The sequence below is a fragment of the Poecilia reticulata genome, linkage group LG15 (genome assembly GCF_000633615.1).
Source record: "Poecilia reticulata strain Guanapo linkage group LG15, Guppy_female_1.0+MT, whole genome shotgun sequence".
Lineage (NCBI taxonomy): Eukaryota > Metazoa > Chordata > Actinopteri > Cyprinodontiformes > Poeciliidae > Poecilia > Poecilia reticulata.
This window is the reverse complement of record NC_024345.1, coordinates 25,324,462-25,339,977: the sequence shown is the minus strand read 5'-3', so window position 1 is coordinate 25,339,977 and position 15,516 is coordinate 25,324,462. Positions and strand designations below refer to the sequence as shown.

At 36.5% G+C, this 15,516-nt stretch overlaps 1 protein-coding gene across 2 annotated transcripts in view; it reads right to left on the bottom strand.

Annotated features, from left to right (window-relative positions):
* Nucleotides 1-2,728: 2,728 nt before the first annotated feature.
* LOC103477355 (interferon-induced, double-stranded RNA-activated protein kinase) overlaps nt 2,729-15,516 on the bottom strand; it is a 19,118-nt gene continuing 6,330 nt past the window's right edge. Inside the window, exons 1-13 of one of the 2 annotated variants that reach the window (XM_017308866.1) lie at nt 10,928-11,725; nt 10,801-10,844; nt 10,618-10,708; nt 10,101-10,150; nt 8,960-9,038; nt 8,260-8,315; nt 8,040-8,159; nt 7,802-7,924; nt 7,519-7,714; nt 3,560-3,694; nt 3,239-3,337; nt 3,028-3,090; nt 2,729-2,916 (exon numbers count right to left, since the gene is read on the bottom strand). In XM_017308866.1, coding sequence (XP_017164355.1) covers nt 2,803-2,916; nt 3,028-3,090; nt 3,239-3,337; nt 3,560-3,694; nt 7,519-7,714; nt 7,802-7,924; nt 8,040-8,159; nt 8,260-8,315; nt 8,960-9,038; nt 10,101-10,150; nt 10,618-10,708; nt 10,801-10,844; nt 10,928-11,506 — 1,749 coding nt within the window. In that variant the 5' untranslated portion in view covers nt 11,507-11,725 and the 3' untranslated portion in view covers nt 2,729-2,802. Of the gene's footprint in view, nt 2,917-3,027; nt 3,091-3,238; nt 3,338-3,559; nt 3,695-7,518; nt 7,715-7,801; nt 7,925-8,039; nt 8,160-8,259; nt 8,316-8,959; nt 9,039-10,100; nt 10,151-10,617; nt 10,709-10,800; nt 10,845-10,927; nt 11,726-15,516 lie in introns of those variants that run through there. The other variant, XM_017308867.1, reaches the window with a different exon arrangement.

Here is a 15,516-nt window from a genome sequence, read left to right as displayed (position 1 = left end):
CATTTCTGCTCCATCTTCCATGGATAGTGTAAACTCTAGAGGTTATGTAAAAAAAGCATGCTCAGATTTCGTCCGAAAATAACCAAAGTAATCAGTGTATTTTATTCGGATTACATGCAAAATACCAACAAAAATTTGTGCAGCATTTAGAAACAAAAAAATACAGAAAAATGCGTTGATTCTTTTAGGAGCTGCAAGTCTTCAACAGCTCTGTACAAACCAACATTTTTGAACGTTCGACTTTGAAAACTGTACAATGATCAGATTAGATGGCGATCATCTGTGAACATTATTTTTCAGATATGGCCAAAGATTATTGAATGGATTTAAGTCTAGGCTTTGACTGGGCCATTTTAACACATGAATGTGCTTTCTTAACCTACTGCTACTGAGGTTGAATGTTTAGGGCCGTTGAACCTCCAGCTCAATCTGAAGCCTTTTGCATCCTCTCAGGTTTGCTTCTAAAATTCATTTCTCCCTAAATACTCACAGCATTTTGCTATGAGACAAGCAGAAATGTTACATTTTGGCCAGGACTCAGTTTCTATGCTCCACAAATCTTGAACAAACTAAAAGAAAACTGCAAAACAACCAGAACGCAGAGACATTGCTATTCATAAATTAAAATTTTATTTTTTAATGTTTCTATTTTATTAATGGCAAGGAAAATCTATGAAGTTCTGGTGATCAGAAATTACCTTAAAAAGTGCAGTCACTGAACATGAACAGCTAAAATACATGTTTTTTAAAATAAACTTTTTATTACATTTTTAGGCAAATATATAAAACAGAAAGAGACCTTTTCCAACACTAACATATACAACATCAGCAACATAACTAGAAAACAGTATTTTGTTTTTTTTAACTGTATATATTTTCAACAGTAATACATACACAACATCAGCAACATGACGAGGAAACAGCTATTTTGGTTTTTGCCCAACCAAACTCTCACTCTAGACTAGCGGTTCTCAACGTGGGCGGTACCGCCCCCCAGGGGGCGTTCAGAGGACGGCAGGGGGCGCTGGCGGACATTTTTACAAAAGGGGGGGCGGTGGGATGCCTTTGGGGGGCGTTTGGTCGAAGTTAAACTTTACACCTTAAATGCACAACAATGCCAGTTTAGACTTTGAGCAACTTGGTAAAACTGTATTGTGTAACATTAAATCATGCTTGGCTGCAACTGTATCGATGGCAGCTCTTCTTCTATTCAGTGTTTGTYAGCTTCKGTTAGCTTCTTGGCGCAGCTCYGTTCTCCTGCTACTGGCAGCTAAAATCACGATACCCTCACTGTGTATCCCTCTGAAAAATGAACCCATTTAAATAAAGAAATAAAGAAATCCCTCCATGAGTGATACCACGATAGAGAGCGTTCATTTTATAGCGTTAACACCGATGCTGTAAGTGGTCCGGTATGAAACGGGGGTGATAGAACAACACAGCACTTTTAAATTTCAATAATCAGAATGAAGAAATTGTTTCCGTTGTTTTAAAAGGTTTATGTCAGTCTGCCTTTTCCCCATCGATACGCTTCCCGACCGCCCTGCACCTTAGGGAGTTAAAAAAAAAAAAAGACGCGCACATTGCGCTAAACTCTGAAACAGGAGAAGCGGGACATAAAACGAGGGGACGAACTAGATGTGAATTATGGCATAAAAACAGAGAATCCGACGCTGAACAGTGAAAAAATCAATACATGATGTGAAACACATGACGATTAGATCGAGCAGCAAGTGATGAGTAAAAATTACTGATGATGAGCATCAATAAAGGATAAAATAAATCTAGCAACAGGAAAGAAACTAAAGTGGACATAGCAATAAACCAAGAGAGGATAATACTAATGAAAGGAAACTAAATGGAAATGAATGAAGAACAAAATACAAGAATAAACTAAGAAACTAAAGTAGATACAGAGGAATAAACTGGTAAGGCAAGACCTTTCGACCAATAATACAGAGGACTTTATGGCAAGAATAAACGCACTATTTCCAGATAAAAGGTAAAATAATATTGTTGAAGTGCCATGGGTTTGTTGAGACCACATCTAATACTGAGAATAAATATATCTTACAGACCATAACAGTAAAGAACTGATCACTTTTATGTTTTTAAGAACCAGATTTGTTCTTTGTAATTTCCGTCCAGTAAAACTATATATATAATCCATGTTTCTGTCTCATATTTGTATGGCATTAAAAGGATCYGGAACTTTAGTTTTTCCACTGAAAGCTCTGGTTTGAACAATAAATGCCATGTGGGTGAAGTTTTATGGATGATACTCTGATGTCTCATTCTCCTGAAGGCAGCACAGAGGTGCACCAACAGAAACCGACAGAAACACTGAAGAGAAGAAGAGCTATGATTAATGTAGTTACAGTTCTATCCATGTTTTAATGTTGCAGAGCTCAGTCGTTTGCAAATAGTTCAAAGTTTAAACTGGCATTGCTGTACATCTTTTATCTGCTCATTTGTGTAATATTTAACAACTAGAAAATGGCAAAGAATAAGAATATTTTTTCCACTCTGATTGGCTGCTGTTAGACCTACAAATTTTAACTTGAATGTTTGTTGCATTTTTTGTAGACGCCTGTGAAAATTTCTATTCCCATGGCTTTTTTGTTCTCTGGGAAATAATTTTTGATGATAAATACAGAAACGAGCATAAAAATCAAAACATCTACAATAGTGATAGTAATATTAATGATAAAAATAATGGTCAGTGCAAAGTAGCCTGCAAATTCTTTGGTGGGGGGCGGTGAGGGACTGTGGATAAAGGTTGAGAAACACTGCTCTAGACATTCACACACTGTGTTGATCCAGGTGTTGGTTTGTTCTCTCCAGTTGTTCCTTCACTTGACTTGCTTCAGGTCGATCATCTGGGTCCTCAAACAGCAAAGATTTAATTATTCGGCACTAAAATAAAAAATAAGAACAATGAACCTTGATTAGCATGAGGCTCCATGAAACAATTTTTAAAGTGCATTTTGCGCATAAATCGACAGACTTAGAACTATAATAATGTACCTTGAAGGGAAAAGCCTGTGAAAACTCTTTGGGAAGCTCATTGTTTCTTGTGTTGTCCCAAACCTAACAATAACAAAGTTATGACATAATAAGAGTGAATTAGATGAGTTTGTTAAGAAAATAATTCTACATCCCATTTTACATTAACAGTGAAAGCAAAAACACACAGATTTATTTAATTTTAAAATCAGTATTTTTATGAAAGTCTAACCTTTGCTCTTTCGTGCCCAGTTGAGATTTTCCAAAGGAGTTCAAAAAAGATCAGACCCAGAGAAAACATGTCCACTTTACGATCATAGATTTTACTTGCCTGTTGGAACAACAAAACAGTTCATATTCCAATTATTTCTTGCCCTAATCATTAGCTTGAATATTAGAATTAGTTTTGTTTTGTTTTTGCATAGCAGGTAATGTAACGAACATTTACGAACAGTTATGAACAAAGGAGCTTGCAGATGTTTTAGGTCGTACTAGAACACCTGGACCAATAAAACCAATACTCATGTTAGGTTTAGCACACCCTTTTACTTACTTGTTCAGGAGCCATGTAGGTTTTGGTTCCTCGTTCTTCTGTTCTTTCAATCAAGATTTCACTTCTGTCAATAGTGACGAGTCCAAAGTCTCCGATCTTCACCTTCCCATTTTCGTTAAGCATTATGTTTGAAGGCTGAGAAGTGAAAAACAAATAAAGTGATTGAACTGTTCATCAAACTTCTTGGATCGAACTAATCCTTTATGAAAGCTAAAATTACCAGTGACGGCATAGCCTCACCTGCCAACATGGAAAAATAATATGAAATAAGATAATTCATATTGCTATAGTCACCCTGTGATTTGTCCTATATAGTATTTATTTTTCATCCAACTATATATATATATATATATATAATATATATATATATATAAAAAAAGGAGGTGTGTTCATACAGGCAATAGTATATGAAGCCACAAATTACAGCTACAAAGTAATATTGTGTAACTGCAGCGAAGCACATTGTTTTATTAGGTTACTTTCAGAAGTAACCTGTAATAAACAAAGTCCATATTTGTCATTGCATAAACACCAATGTTTACACTGTTTTTCAATGCATGTAAGGCACCTATTGCTCTACACCTATAATTAATTTGGTGTTGAGATGAGCGTTTTCTACTGGTAACGAACTGCAACAAAGTATAAATCAAATTTTTACTTTCGTGTTGAATGTCTGTTTTACAATATACTTACCACTAAAACCAAACAAAAAAACAACACTTTTCTTCAAAATTTAGCAACTCCACAGTTCTTGTTAAATAGTGTAAGATAAGTAGTATTTCAAAAGAGCAGAAGAAATCTTATGGTTTTTGAACAATATTTGTTGCTAGCCTGTTGCTAAGAGATGGGTGTGTTTACTGGTAACTAAGTGCCACGAAGTAAACTTAGGATTTTCACTTTTGCAAAAAAATTTTTATAAACTATATAACTTATTAATTTGGTTTTAAGAGATAAGCGTTTTCTACTGCTAACTTTTGTGTTGAATGTGTTTTATAATATATTTACCACTAATGACAAAAATAATTAAATTTAATGCAAAATTCACCAACTGCACAATTCTTGTTAGTGTAAAATAAGTGGTATTTCCAAAGAGCAGAAGAAATCTTATGCTTTTTGATCAATAAGAATTTTTTGTTGCTAGCCTGTTGCTAAGAGATGGGTGTGTTTACTGGTAACTAAGTGCCACGAAGTAAATTTAAGATTTTCACTTTTGCAAAATTGATCAATTTACAAATCTTGAGTCTAAGCAGATAAGAAGTATTTTGAAAGAGCTCATGTTTTATAAACTATATAACTTATTATTAATTTGGCGTTAAGAGATAAGTGGGGTTTTTTCTGCTAACGAACTGCCACGAAGTATAAATCGAGATTTTTACTTTTGTGTTGAATGTGTGTTTTGTAATATATTTGCCACTAATGACAAAAAAATAAAAATTCTGCAAAATTCACCAACTGCACAATTCTTTGAATGTAAAATAAGTAGTATTTCAAAAGAGCAGAAGAAATCTTATGTTTTTTGATCAATAATAATTTTTGTTGCTAGCCTGTTGCTAAGAGATGGGTGTGTTTACTAGTAACTAAGTGCTACGAAGTAAACTTAAGATTTTCACTTTTGCAAAATTTGGCAACGGTAAATGCCTTGTATCTAATCAGGTAAGCATTATTTCAAAAGAGCTTATGTTTTATAAACTATATAACTCGCTATTAATTTGGTTTAAAGAGATAAGCGTTTTCTAGTGCTAATGAACCGCCACGAAGTATAAATCGAGATTTTAACTTTTGTGTTGAATGTGTTTTATAATATATTAACCACTAATGATAAAAAGAATCAACTTTTCTTCAAAATTCACCAACTACACAATTCTAAATAAGTATAAAATAAGAGGTATTTCAAAGGACCAGAAGAAATCTTATATTTTTTGAACAATAAGAGTTACCAAGAGAGAAGGGATATATGCTGACATTGGTATTATGACTCCAAGTATGCAGAGTAAGAGACAGCGAGCTAGCCATACAGTAAATAAGTCAAGTGCAGTGATATATTCTTCTTCCAACGTCAACACAGATTACTACATTACTGCAGTTTTCTGAAGTGGGCTTGGAAATACTAAAAGAAGACCAACACCGGAGCAGAAAGGTTTGCTTCAAACTACGAGTCAGAAGGGTACCCGCTCTTTTCAAACAAAGTGGTATAACAAGAAAAGACTGGCTTTGTGTGGATGTCCTGCTAGAAACTGCTTTTTCTGCTTTTCTTGCCTTCTTTTTTCAACTTGTGTTGAGAATAGACTTGGCTTTGGATGAACAGATATGTTTGTGCAGAATGAGCAGTGCATGGACTTCATTTATAAGTAAAGGTGAGACAGCAATAATATTTTTGCGTTTTGTGGGCTACAATTTGTATGTATTAAAAATGCAGTAGAAACATAACCCACAAACTGCAGTTAGCAGCAGTAGCCATAATCTACCACAATGGTTACTTATTAATAATCGCAAAATAAACAGTAAGCCTAAAAACATACTACTGCAAAAGACTGAATGTTCTGTTGTTTGTGTGGGAAAAATTTTAGTGTCTTTTTGGTGTGGAGTCCTGAAACAAAGTGCTGTTGTTGTCAGTTGCTATGGCAACGAGTCTGCATGTAGCTTGGCCGATACAGAGAGCGAGAAAGAAGTGGTATTGAGTTGTACTTTGGTTTTTGCCTTTGCGGTGGAGCACAGCACTAAATTAATAATACCTACATTACTAAGTTTCATTGGGTTAACGGAATTATTCTACCGTGGCAGCGCGACTATGGATGGCATGTAAAAGAATAGTCTTTTGCCCTCCAGCGTTGTGCGCGAAATTTCTGTATGTAAGTAATAACATGCCAGGGGTCTATATTTGTAAATCTGATTATGATCAAGTCGGTGCCTCACCAGCTATGAACCTCACCGCACGTCACTGAAAATTCCTAAACCACTAACATACTGAAACACTGCCTAATGACTAAACTGACCCTTTTGAGATTCTTAATCTTAAAGGTGACCTATTATGCTTCCTTGAACAGGTTAGGACCGATCTATGGGCTGTACAAAACTTGTTCATTACATTTTTTGCACAAAGTAATTCTTAGATAATGAAATTTTAGTCTGGTCAGTTCTGCCTATTTTGAGTTCCTTTCATAATGAGCTGTTTTTGGGCCACTTGTCAGTTTAAATCCAAATAAGCTGCTGCTAACCTTGTACCTCAACTCAACATTTACATGTAAAATGGCTGCAAACAGATGCACAAATGTAGTACTGTACATCTTTGAAAAGCATAAGTATAGCCTCCTGCACAAGCAGCAGGTGGTTTCTGAACAGCAAGTCAACAACAAAATACTTGTCTTTTCCAGTAGCCATTGTACAGCACACACAGCGGTAAAACCAGCTGACCAAATGTGCTGGAGCTCATCTTTGCTTGCTGGGTGATGGGTGAAGCTCCACTGAGGTTGCTAGGTAACTGGCTGGGCTTTGCTGGGGTTGCTAATTGAGGGGCATTGCTTGATGATTGTTGACTTAACATTCTGAAGGTGCTTGAAATGGCTCATTTCCAAAACACAAAAAAACATTAAGCTATTACCAAGAAACATCTGGAAGTTTTTTTAAGTACTTGGGCTGATTTTAGAAGTTGTAGAGATTCAAAGGGAAGTACAAAAATGAGCAAAATGTGAATTTTGCACCAAAGGCCACCTTTAAATATTTGTGTAAAATAAGAAAAAGACTATGAAGTTCGCAGTTTGCTTCAAGCCATGTGTGCATTTTTCATAAAAAAATTAAAGAAGTTTCCCAATGCAACTTTCAAGAGAGAAATTTTGGTAGAAGAGGAAAAATGAATGTAGAATATAAGTAAGGGAGGATCCAAGGAAGGAAGTAGAAGGAAGGCAGACATTCGGAAGGCAAGATCCAACCGACCAACCAAACCAGCAGTGTAAAAGTCTCACCTTAAGGTCTCTGTGAATGAAGTTGTTGGAGTGAATATATTCAACTCCACTGACTATCTGGAGTGCAACAGGAAGACTGTCTGCTCCTCTCTGGTTGTGTGGTAGTTCCTCCTTATTCTTTTCATTAATCCATTCTCGGAGGGTTCCAAAGCTACATAATTCCATCTTAATGAAGAGGTACTTTTCACATGTGACACTTGCAAGTAAAAAAAAAGGGAAATGTGATTTTTCTTAGTCTATAAGATGAATTCACTTATGTGAAACTAGAGGAGAAAACTCTTACTCTTTTAGTTTCTTTTGGACTTTCTCTTGTTGCACTTTTGAATCCTCCGTCCAACAGTTGTAGTATCTGACAATGTTTTCGTGTTGGAGTTCTGATAACGCCGTCACCTCTCGCAAAGCTTTTCTAAATAAAAATAATACAAATACAACCACCCTCAGTGAAACAGCTTAACTGTTTTTTCCTGAAATCTTGTACCAATGTTTCTGTTTTTGTGCCCAGAGCAGCACCACATACTCACTCTGTTCCAGGAACGATCTTCACTGCATAATTCAGGCCCAACAGTTTTTTCTTCACCATAAAAACGCAACCAAAACCTCCTCCACCAAGATATTTAAGGATCTCAAACTCTGATGTAAATCTTTAGACATTAAACAGATTGCTTAGATACAAAAACATGCATTGGTCTTTAATACTTATTACAGTTTATGCTTTTAGTGCAATAAAATGCTTTTCAATACCTCGACTGCACTGGTGGGTTTCTTGGGTTTGTGATTTCCTGGTTTTCCACATCATTCTCAAAAAAATAAAAGAAAATAATGTGTACATTTTAATTATAGAAATGCAATACATTGTGAGTATTTGCGCTATATATATATAGAAATAGTACAAATACTACAACTTCAGCCTTTAGTCTCGATGTCTGCTCATAGAATTGAAATGGGAACCATAGCAATAAGATCTTTTTCCTGGTAAGATTTTATTCCATACAATAAATACAAATCATATTACTAGTTTTCCAAATAGTAAACGCAGAAAATGCATCAGCAGAACACTTGTAATTTCTGCTGCTCCACAWTAATGGAAGTGTGAGAAGCAACAATTATGGTATCTTAAGGTGAGCCCTATGAATGGGGCTGGTGGCCTAATTATGATCTACAAGAGAACATAGAAGCTTCAAGGCAGATTTACAAGGTACAGTTCAAATTATATTAACTGCAGTATGTACCTTTGTAGTGTGTTCATTTTATATAAACACTAATTTGTTTGTGCAGTAGGTTTCTATCATCCTAAAAATGTTTCAGCCATGAAGACTTTATGATAGTTTCTGTAAAATGCTTAAAGATCTGCAATGTTTTCAACTCCTACATTTACAGATAACATATGAGTGTCTACATAAGCATCAAACAATGCGTTCATAGTTTAAAACAAAAGCAAAACCTGGTCTGAAGAAGCTTGTGAAGAATCCGCCGGATCAGACGAGCCGGTCATCTCGCTCTGTGACGGCTCAGCAGAATCTCTTTAACAAAACATTAGTAGAAATTATTGTTCTATAGTTAAGACTCTGTGTTCTACAAGCTGCTTTAATAGAAGTAGGTAAGAAGTGTGATCGTGCAGATTATTAACTAATCATTAACCTGCAGCAGACAGCGGTCACAACAATCTGAGTTTTAATTTCAGATGTTCCTAAAGGTTATTCAGGCTAAAGCAGCAGCAGCTACTGGAGTACAATTTTTTGTCATGTAAAGCAAATGAAAAACAAAACTATATTTTTCATTTCTAAACAAAATATTTTTTTATTGAAACATATATTGAATTTGGTAAAAACAGTGAGTTTTGCTGAAGTAATTAAAGACACAAGTTCAAATCCATGCTGAGAGTGGAGCTCCTTTAATCAGTGCTCCTCCACAGCACTGATTGGCTAAGCAATGTAACGYGATCCTCTGCAGCAAGTGATGGCAMAGCGGGGCGTCATCACGACTTTACACAAGTGTGTCTTTACCTCCGCCGAACCCCTGAGACCGACTTGTCAAACCCCTGGGGTTCGATCGAATCCAGGTTAAGAACCACTGCTCTAAATTAATCAGCAGTGAAATATTCTAGAAGTGACATTGGATGCAGTTCATGTACCAAATGCTCTTAAGTGCACAAAACAGTAAAAATCTAAACAAAATACAGACATGACAGGGTGTCACTAGGCTGAACAAAACAAGCCTTTATTCAATAGCAAAACTTTGTATTCATGTTTTACATGATGCAAATATTTGTTCTTGAATCAGCAAAGCTCAGAGTAGCTACTGGCTTTTTTTTTCCTAAATGTGTGGCCTTTACTTGACAGTTTTAGAGGACAGGAAAGGAAGCAGAGGGAGAAGACTGGCAGTGAAAGGCCCAGGCTGAGAATCACACCTACAGTAGGTGCGTCTCTTTCTACATGATGTGCCTGTGCTCCTCAATGGACCACAGAGTGACCTGGTAGCCATCAGGATTGGCAATTTGCTACTGCAGTAAAATAATGACTGTTCATTCGTACTCCACATATCCCCACTAAAGCAAAGCGCTTTATCTTTTTAAGATGACTTACTGTGACGTGGGTGATGGCTCATTTCCTCCAGATCCACTTTTTCTGGACATCTAAAATTCGCAACAGTAGATTTTTTTTTCTTGTTATTACCTTAAACTTCACTATTTAGTTTTTCTTAGTAGAAACGTCTTTTCCCAGTAACTACAGTAACTTGCAACCTTCACTTTCATTTGGTTATATTTCAATCACAAGCTTCAATTTGTTCTCTGTAATTTTACGTGACAAACCAACACAAAGTAGAACATTATTATGAATCACAGCTCAGGTACACCAACTTGTCGAGACAAGTTTTACTCCTTCAAAATAGGAACTACTTTTTCATACCTACCTTTGAAATTCAAGGCTTTTACTCTGCCATTTTTCCCCCCAGATATTTATACCTAGACACACTTAGTAAATCAGTCTCTAAAAGATGACCTGGCTTTGCTTTACCATGTAAATTAATGGCTCTTAAGATATCATACAGATAGTGCAGTACTGCTTTAACTATCACACCTTTTAACTGCGATAAACAAACCTGGTTGTTGGGGGGGTTTGGGAAATCAGCAAATAATATTGAGTCACTTGAAGTCTTCTGCGTGTCATGTGATGATGACTCATTTGAATGCCTGAGAAAGAAAACAAATAAGTACATCCATGTGAGTACAGATATAGTATTCAGCTCTACAACTTGAAGTCTTTTTTTTTTTTTTTGCCTTACAGTGCATCTGACTGTGATACTGCTTTTGCTCCATCTTCAGACACCTGAAACGCAAAGAAAGAGTGAAGAATGTTCTAGTTTGCCGTAAGTTTGAATGTGATTCTGGAGAAACCATAACATAGTCCACCTTGCTGTCGGAGTCTGACTGTTGTATTCGAAACGGGCTGACACGGGCAACTAATGGGTTCGGGTGGTCTCCCTCTGCTGGCTTGACCCGCAATGTGCGCTGAGCTCGGTCAAGGGAAGGCTTAGCATCAAGGCCGAGCGGATCCTGACGCGGGGCGGACACAAACTCCGTCGGCCGGTGATCTTCCGACCCTCCCGGAACACCCGCAAGGCGGATGTTGTTTGGTCCGGAGCGATCCTCCAAGTCTTCACATTTCTTGGACAACGTGCCAACTGATGCATTTAAGGAGTTAACTGATGCCTCCAGCATAGCCAGCCTCCCGTCCTGATCGTTAGCAGCCCGCTTCAAATCGTGAATAGCAGACCCAATCGAGGCAATTTGAGTCTCTAGCGGTGTCACGGCTGCTGAAATCTCCTTATTAACCACATTTGAAATAATGTTCTCCAACCTGTTGAGGAGATCAGTGCTTGGGTCGTTCAGCTGCATCTTGGTTAGCAGTACACTATTAACATCTGGATCAGCAGGAGCCTCGTGGTCTGATTCGCTTCGAGCAGACTCTCTGGAGAAGTTTTCCGCCATGTTTAACTCCTGTACTTACAAGTTGCGCATCAATGTATTTTCATTCACTATTAGCCGAGTCCGTTTCAGAAAGTGTATAAGGCAGTGATGTTTCTCCTGTGCCGAGGATTCGGGGCGTGTATTGAGTAATCCTGGAGGATTTATGTGAGGCGCCTACCGAGGCTTGTGTTGATGGAGCCGCCTCCATCAACAGGCTGTGACGCTTGAAGTCTCATATTTGAACCGTACCACGTGACTGATTCAGGAATTGGTTCGTCAGTTTGCTTGCGGATCAAAATAAATGGCAGCAAACCGCTGCTGCATCACCCGTCAAATTTTCGTGATACAGTATTTTATTGCGTATGCAATTTATTTTGTGCGCCTTTTTTGCGAGGTGGGTCCTATAAAGGTGGACCCACCAATAAGCTGATCTGGCAGCTTATTGTTGCCAGATCAAAATGTCTGGCAACATTTTGATCTCCAAATAGTTTCACACGGCAACAATAAGCTGTTACAATAAGCACCCTATAAGTAGCTATTTTATTTAAATTATTAGTATTTTTTTTAAGTTATGGATGAAACAGTTTTATTCATTTATTTAATATATTTTATTTGATTGCAATCTTTTAAAGCCGCTGCTGACGGGATCTGGGCTGGAGGTGAGCGGCTGTAAATAGAAGTTATTGCAGAACCTCAAGTGTTAAAGGAAGATTCGGCCCATAGCAATTAGAGTTCACATGTAGCCGAGTGGAGAGGCGTTGTTTCGCAGTGGCCACCAAAAATAAGCTTATAGTATAATCACTCAGCATCAACAGCAAAGCATATGTTTTTTAATAAACTTTTTATTACATTTCAGTTCAAAAACATGAGATGTAAACATCCATTTGTATTACAAATGGATGGATAATACATTGCTGATAACCCTAACCAATAACAATATTTTTGCTCCTAAATTCATGATAACATATGATGATGCATCAGATTTAAACATAAATCAAAATGCTTTAAGGCACATAACGGAGGTTTTGATGGCAGTAAATGTTTATGAGCTCTTTAAAGATTCTTTATTTTACTGTGGGATGGATTACTTAGCAGTAAGTTTAAGGTCGTCCCTTTGTAGCTGTAAACAACAAATTTTGTACCCACATCCTATCAGATGTTACAATATTTTTACTAGCAGTTGGTCATATTCAGATGAATAATTATAAATGGTAAAATATCACATTTAGCAGTTAATATTTTTTCAAGATTTAATGTTATACCTTGTGTGTTGACTGTGGTCCTAAACCTTGTGTGGGTTTGCAGAGTTTTGTTCTAAGCAACAAAACTGCAAATCACTGTAGATTTTGACAAAAATAATTAACAGAAGAAAATGGTTTATAAATGACATTTAAAACCAAAAATACTTAGGAAAATCTAAAAATTTCACTGCATGCATTTTTGTACATTGTTTAAAAACAAGAACATCCTCTGAATGATTGTTTAACTTTCTGTGCATCAAAATGCATCATGTTGCTGAAGTTAATTGAGTTTCAGAGGGGTAACAGTTTAATAAAAAATGCAGCTTGCTTTCTGGCAACCCAACAAGCCTGCCTTTAGTTTTTCCTCCCAGTTGTCCCATAGATTTTATAAAGATGATTTATTTCTACAGAAGAATAAGGAAACCGGCTCCTAAAATGACCCAACATTTTTTTTTAGAACAAGCATGATTATTTAAGTTGTAATTATTGCAAGACACACTTTAAATCATGATGATTTTTTTTGCAATGCTAAAAATTCCTCCAAAGTGCTGCATGTTGACAACTTTCTCCACAGATCATGTGAAAATAAAGCATCTCCTCCTTCTGTACGACCAAACTCTCATTCTTTTGACTTTCACACACTGTGTTGGTCCAGGTGTTGGTTTGTTCTCTCCAGTTGTTCCTTCACTTGACTTGCTTCAGGTCGATCATCTGGGTTCTCAGACAGCAAAGATTTGATAATTCGGGACTAAAATCAAAAATAGGAACAATGAACCTTTATTAGTATGAGGCTCCATAAAACAGTTTCTCAGATAAGTGCATTTGGTGAATAAATTGGCAGAGACTTAAAAATATAATAATGTACCTCAAAGGGAAAATTGTGTGAAAACTCTTTGGGAAGCTTGTTGTTTCTTGCATTTTCCCAAATCTAATAGTAACAAAGAAGAAAAACAGTTTGTTAAGGCAATAATTCTATATCACATTTCAAAGAAAAACAGTGCAAGAGAAAACACACAGAGTGATTAAAATCAGTCTTATTATAAAAGTCTAACCTTTGCTCTTTCGTGGCCAGTTGAGATTTTCCAAAGAAGTTCAAAAAAGATCAGACCCAGAGAAAACATGTCCACTTTACGATCATATCTATTACTTTCCTGTTAAAACATCAAAAAGTTAATTTTACAATTATTTATTATTCTAGTAATTAGCTTGTATATTTCAATTGGTTTTGTTTGTTTTTTGCACAGCAGGTCATCAGTTATGAGGAGGGGTGTGTCCAGAAAGATACTAGGTTGTACAGGAATGCCTTCTCTTTTTCGTCTGGACAAAAAAAGTGCCCTTCTGAAATCGTGTAATTTATGATTTGTCACTGTATAGTATGTGTTAGCAGAGACAACTCAGAATTAACATATCAGCCCAATTTGGTATTTCCTACAATGGTTGTCCATTTCCTTTGGAATTGATTTTAAGATCTTGTTTTCAGTTTTTAAATGTCTAAGTGTTTAAACACCTCTATTTTTTATTCTACTATACAATAAACTCGTGTTAGCTCTAGCACATTACTTTACTTACTTGTTCAGGAGCCATGTAGATTTTGGTTCCTGGCCCTTCTGTTCTGTCGATCAAGATTTCACGTCTGTCAATAGTGACGAGACCAAAGTCCCCAATCTTCACCTTCCCATTTTTTCCAAACATTATGTTGAGAGGCTGAGAAGTGAAAAACAAAAAAAAAATGATTAAAGTGATTATCAAACTTCTTGGATCGAACAACTAATCCTTTATGAAAACTGAAATTACTAAACCACCAACATACTGAAACATGGGCTAATGAAGCCCCTGAAACAGGGGCATTGCCTGATAATTTGTGACTTAACATTCAGGAGGTTTTTGAAATGGCTCATTTTCAAGACACCAAAAAACACGAACCTATTGCCAAAAAACATCTGAATGTTTTTTTTAGTAGTTGGGCTGCTTTAGAAGCAGACCCAAAAGAAAGTACAAAAATGCTCAAAATGTGAATTTTGCTCAACAGGTCCCCTATAAATATTTAAAATAAGGAAAATATTTTGAAGTGTCCATCATTGGATTATATCCAGTTTGCTTCAAGCCACATGCACATTTTTAATGAAAAAATGAAAGAAGATTCCCAATGAAAGTTTCAAGAGAGAAATTGTGGTAAGAGAAAAAATGAAGATATAACACAAGCAAGGGAGAATTCAAGGAAGGAAGGAAGGAAAGAAGGAACCTACCGACCAACCAAAGCAGCAGTGTAAAAGCCCAAGCCTCACCTTTAGGTCTCTGTGAATGAAGTTGTTGGAGTGAATATATTCCACTCCGCTGACTATTTGCAATGCAATAGGAAGACTGTCTGCTCCTCTCTGGCTGTGTGGTAGATCCTCTTCGTTCCTCTCACCAATCCATTGTTTGAGGGTTGCAGATTTACATAATTCCATCTTAATGAAGAGGTACTGTCCACATATGACACTTGCAGGTAAAAAGGCAAAATGTGATTTTTCTGTCAGTCTGTAAGATGAATCCACTTATGTGAAACTAGAGGAGAAAACTCTTACTCTTTTAGTTTCTTTTGGACTTTCTCTTGTTGCACTTTTGAATCCTCCATCCAACAGTTGTAGTATCTGACAATGTTTTCGTGTTGGAGTTCTGATAACACCGTCACCTCTCGCAAAGCTTTTCTAATTAAAAATAATACAAATACAACCACCCTCAGTGAAACAGCTTAACTGTTTTTTCCTGAAATCTTGTACCAATGTTTCTGTTTTTGTGCCCAGAGCA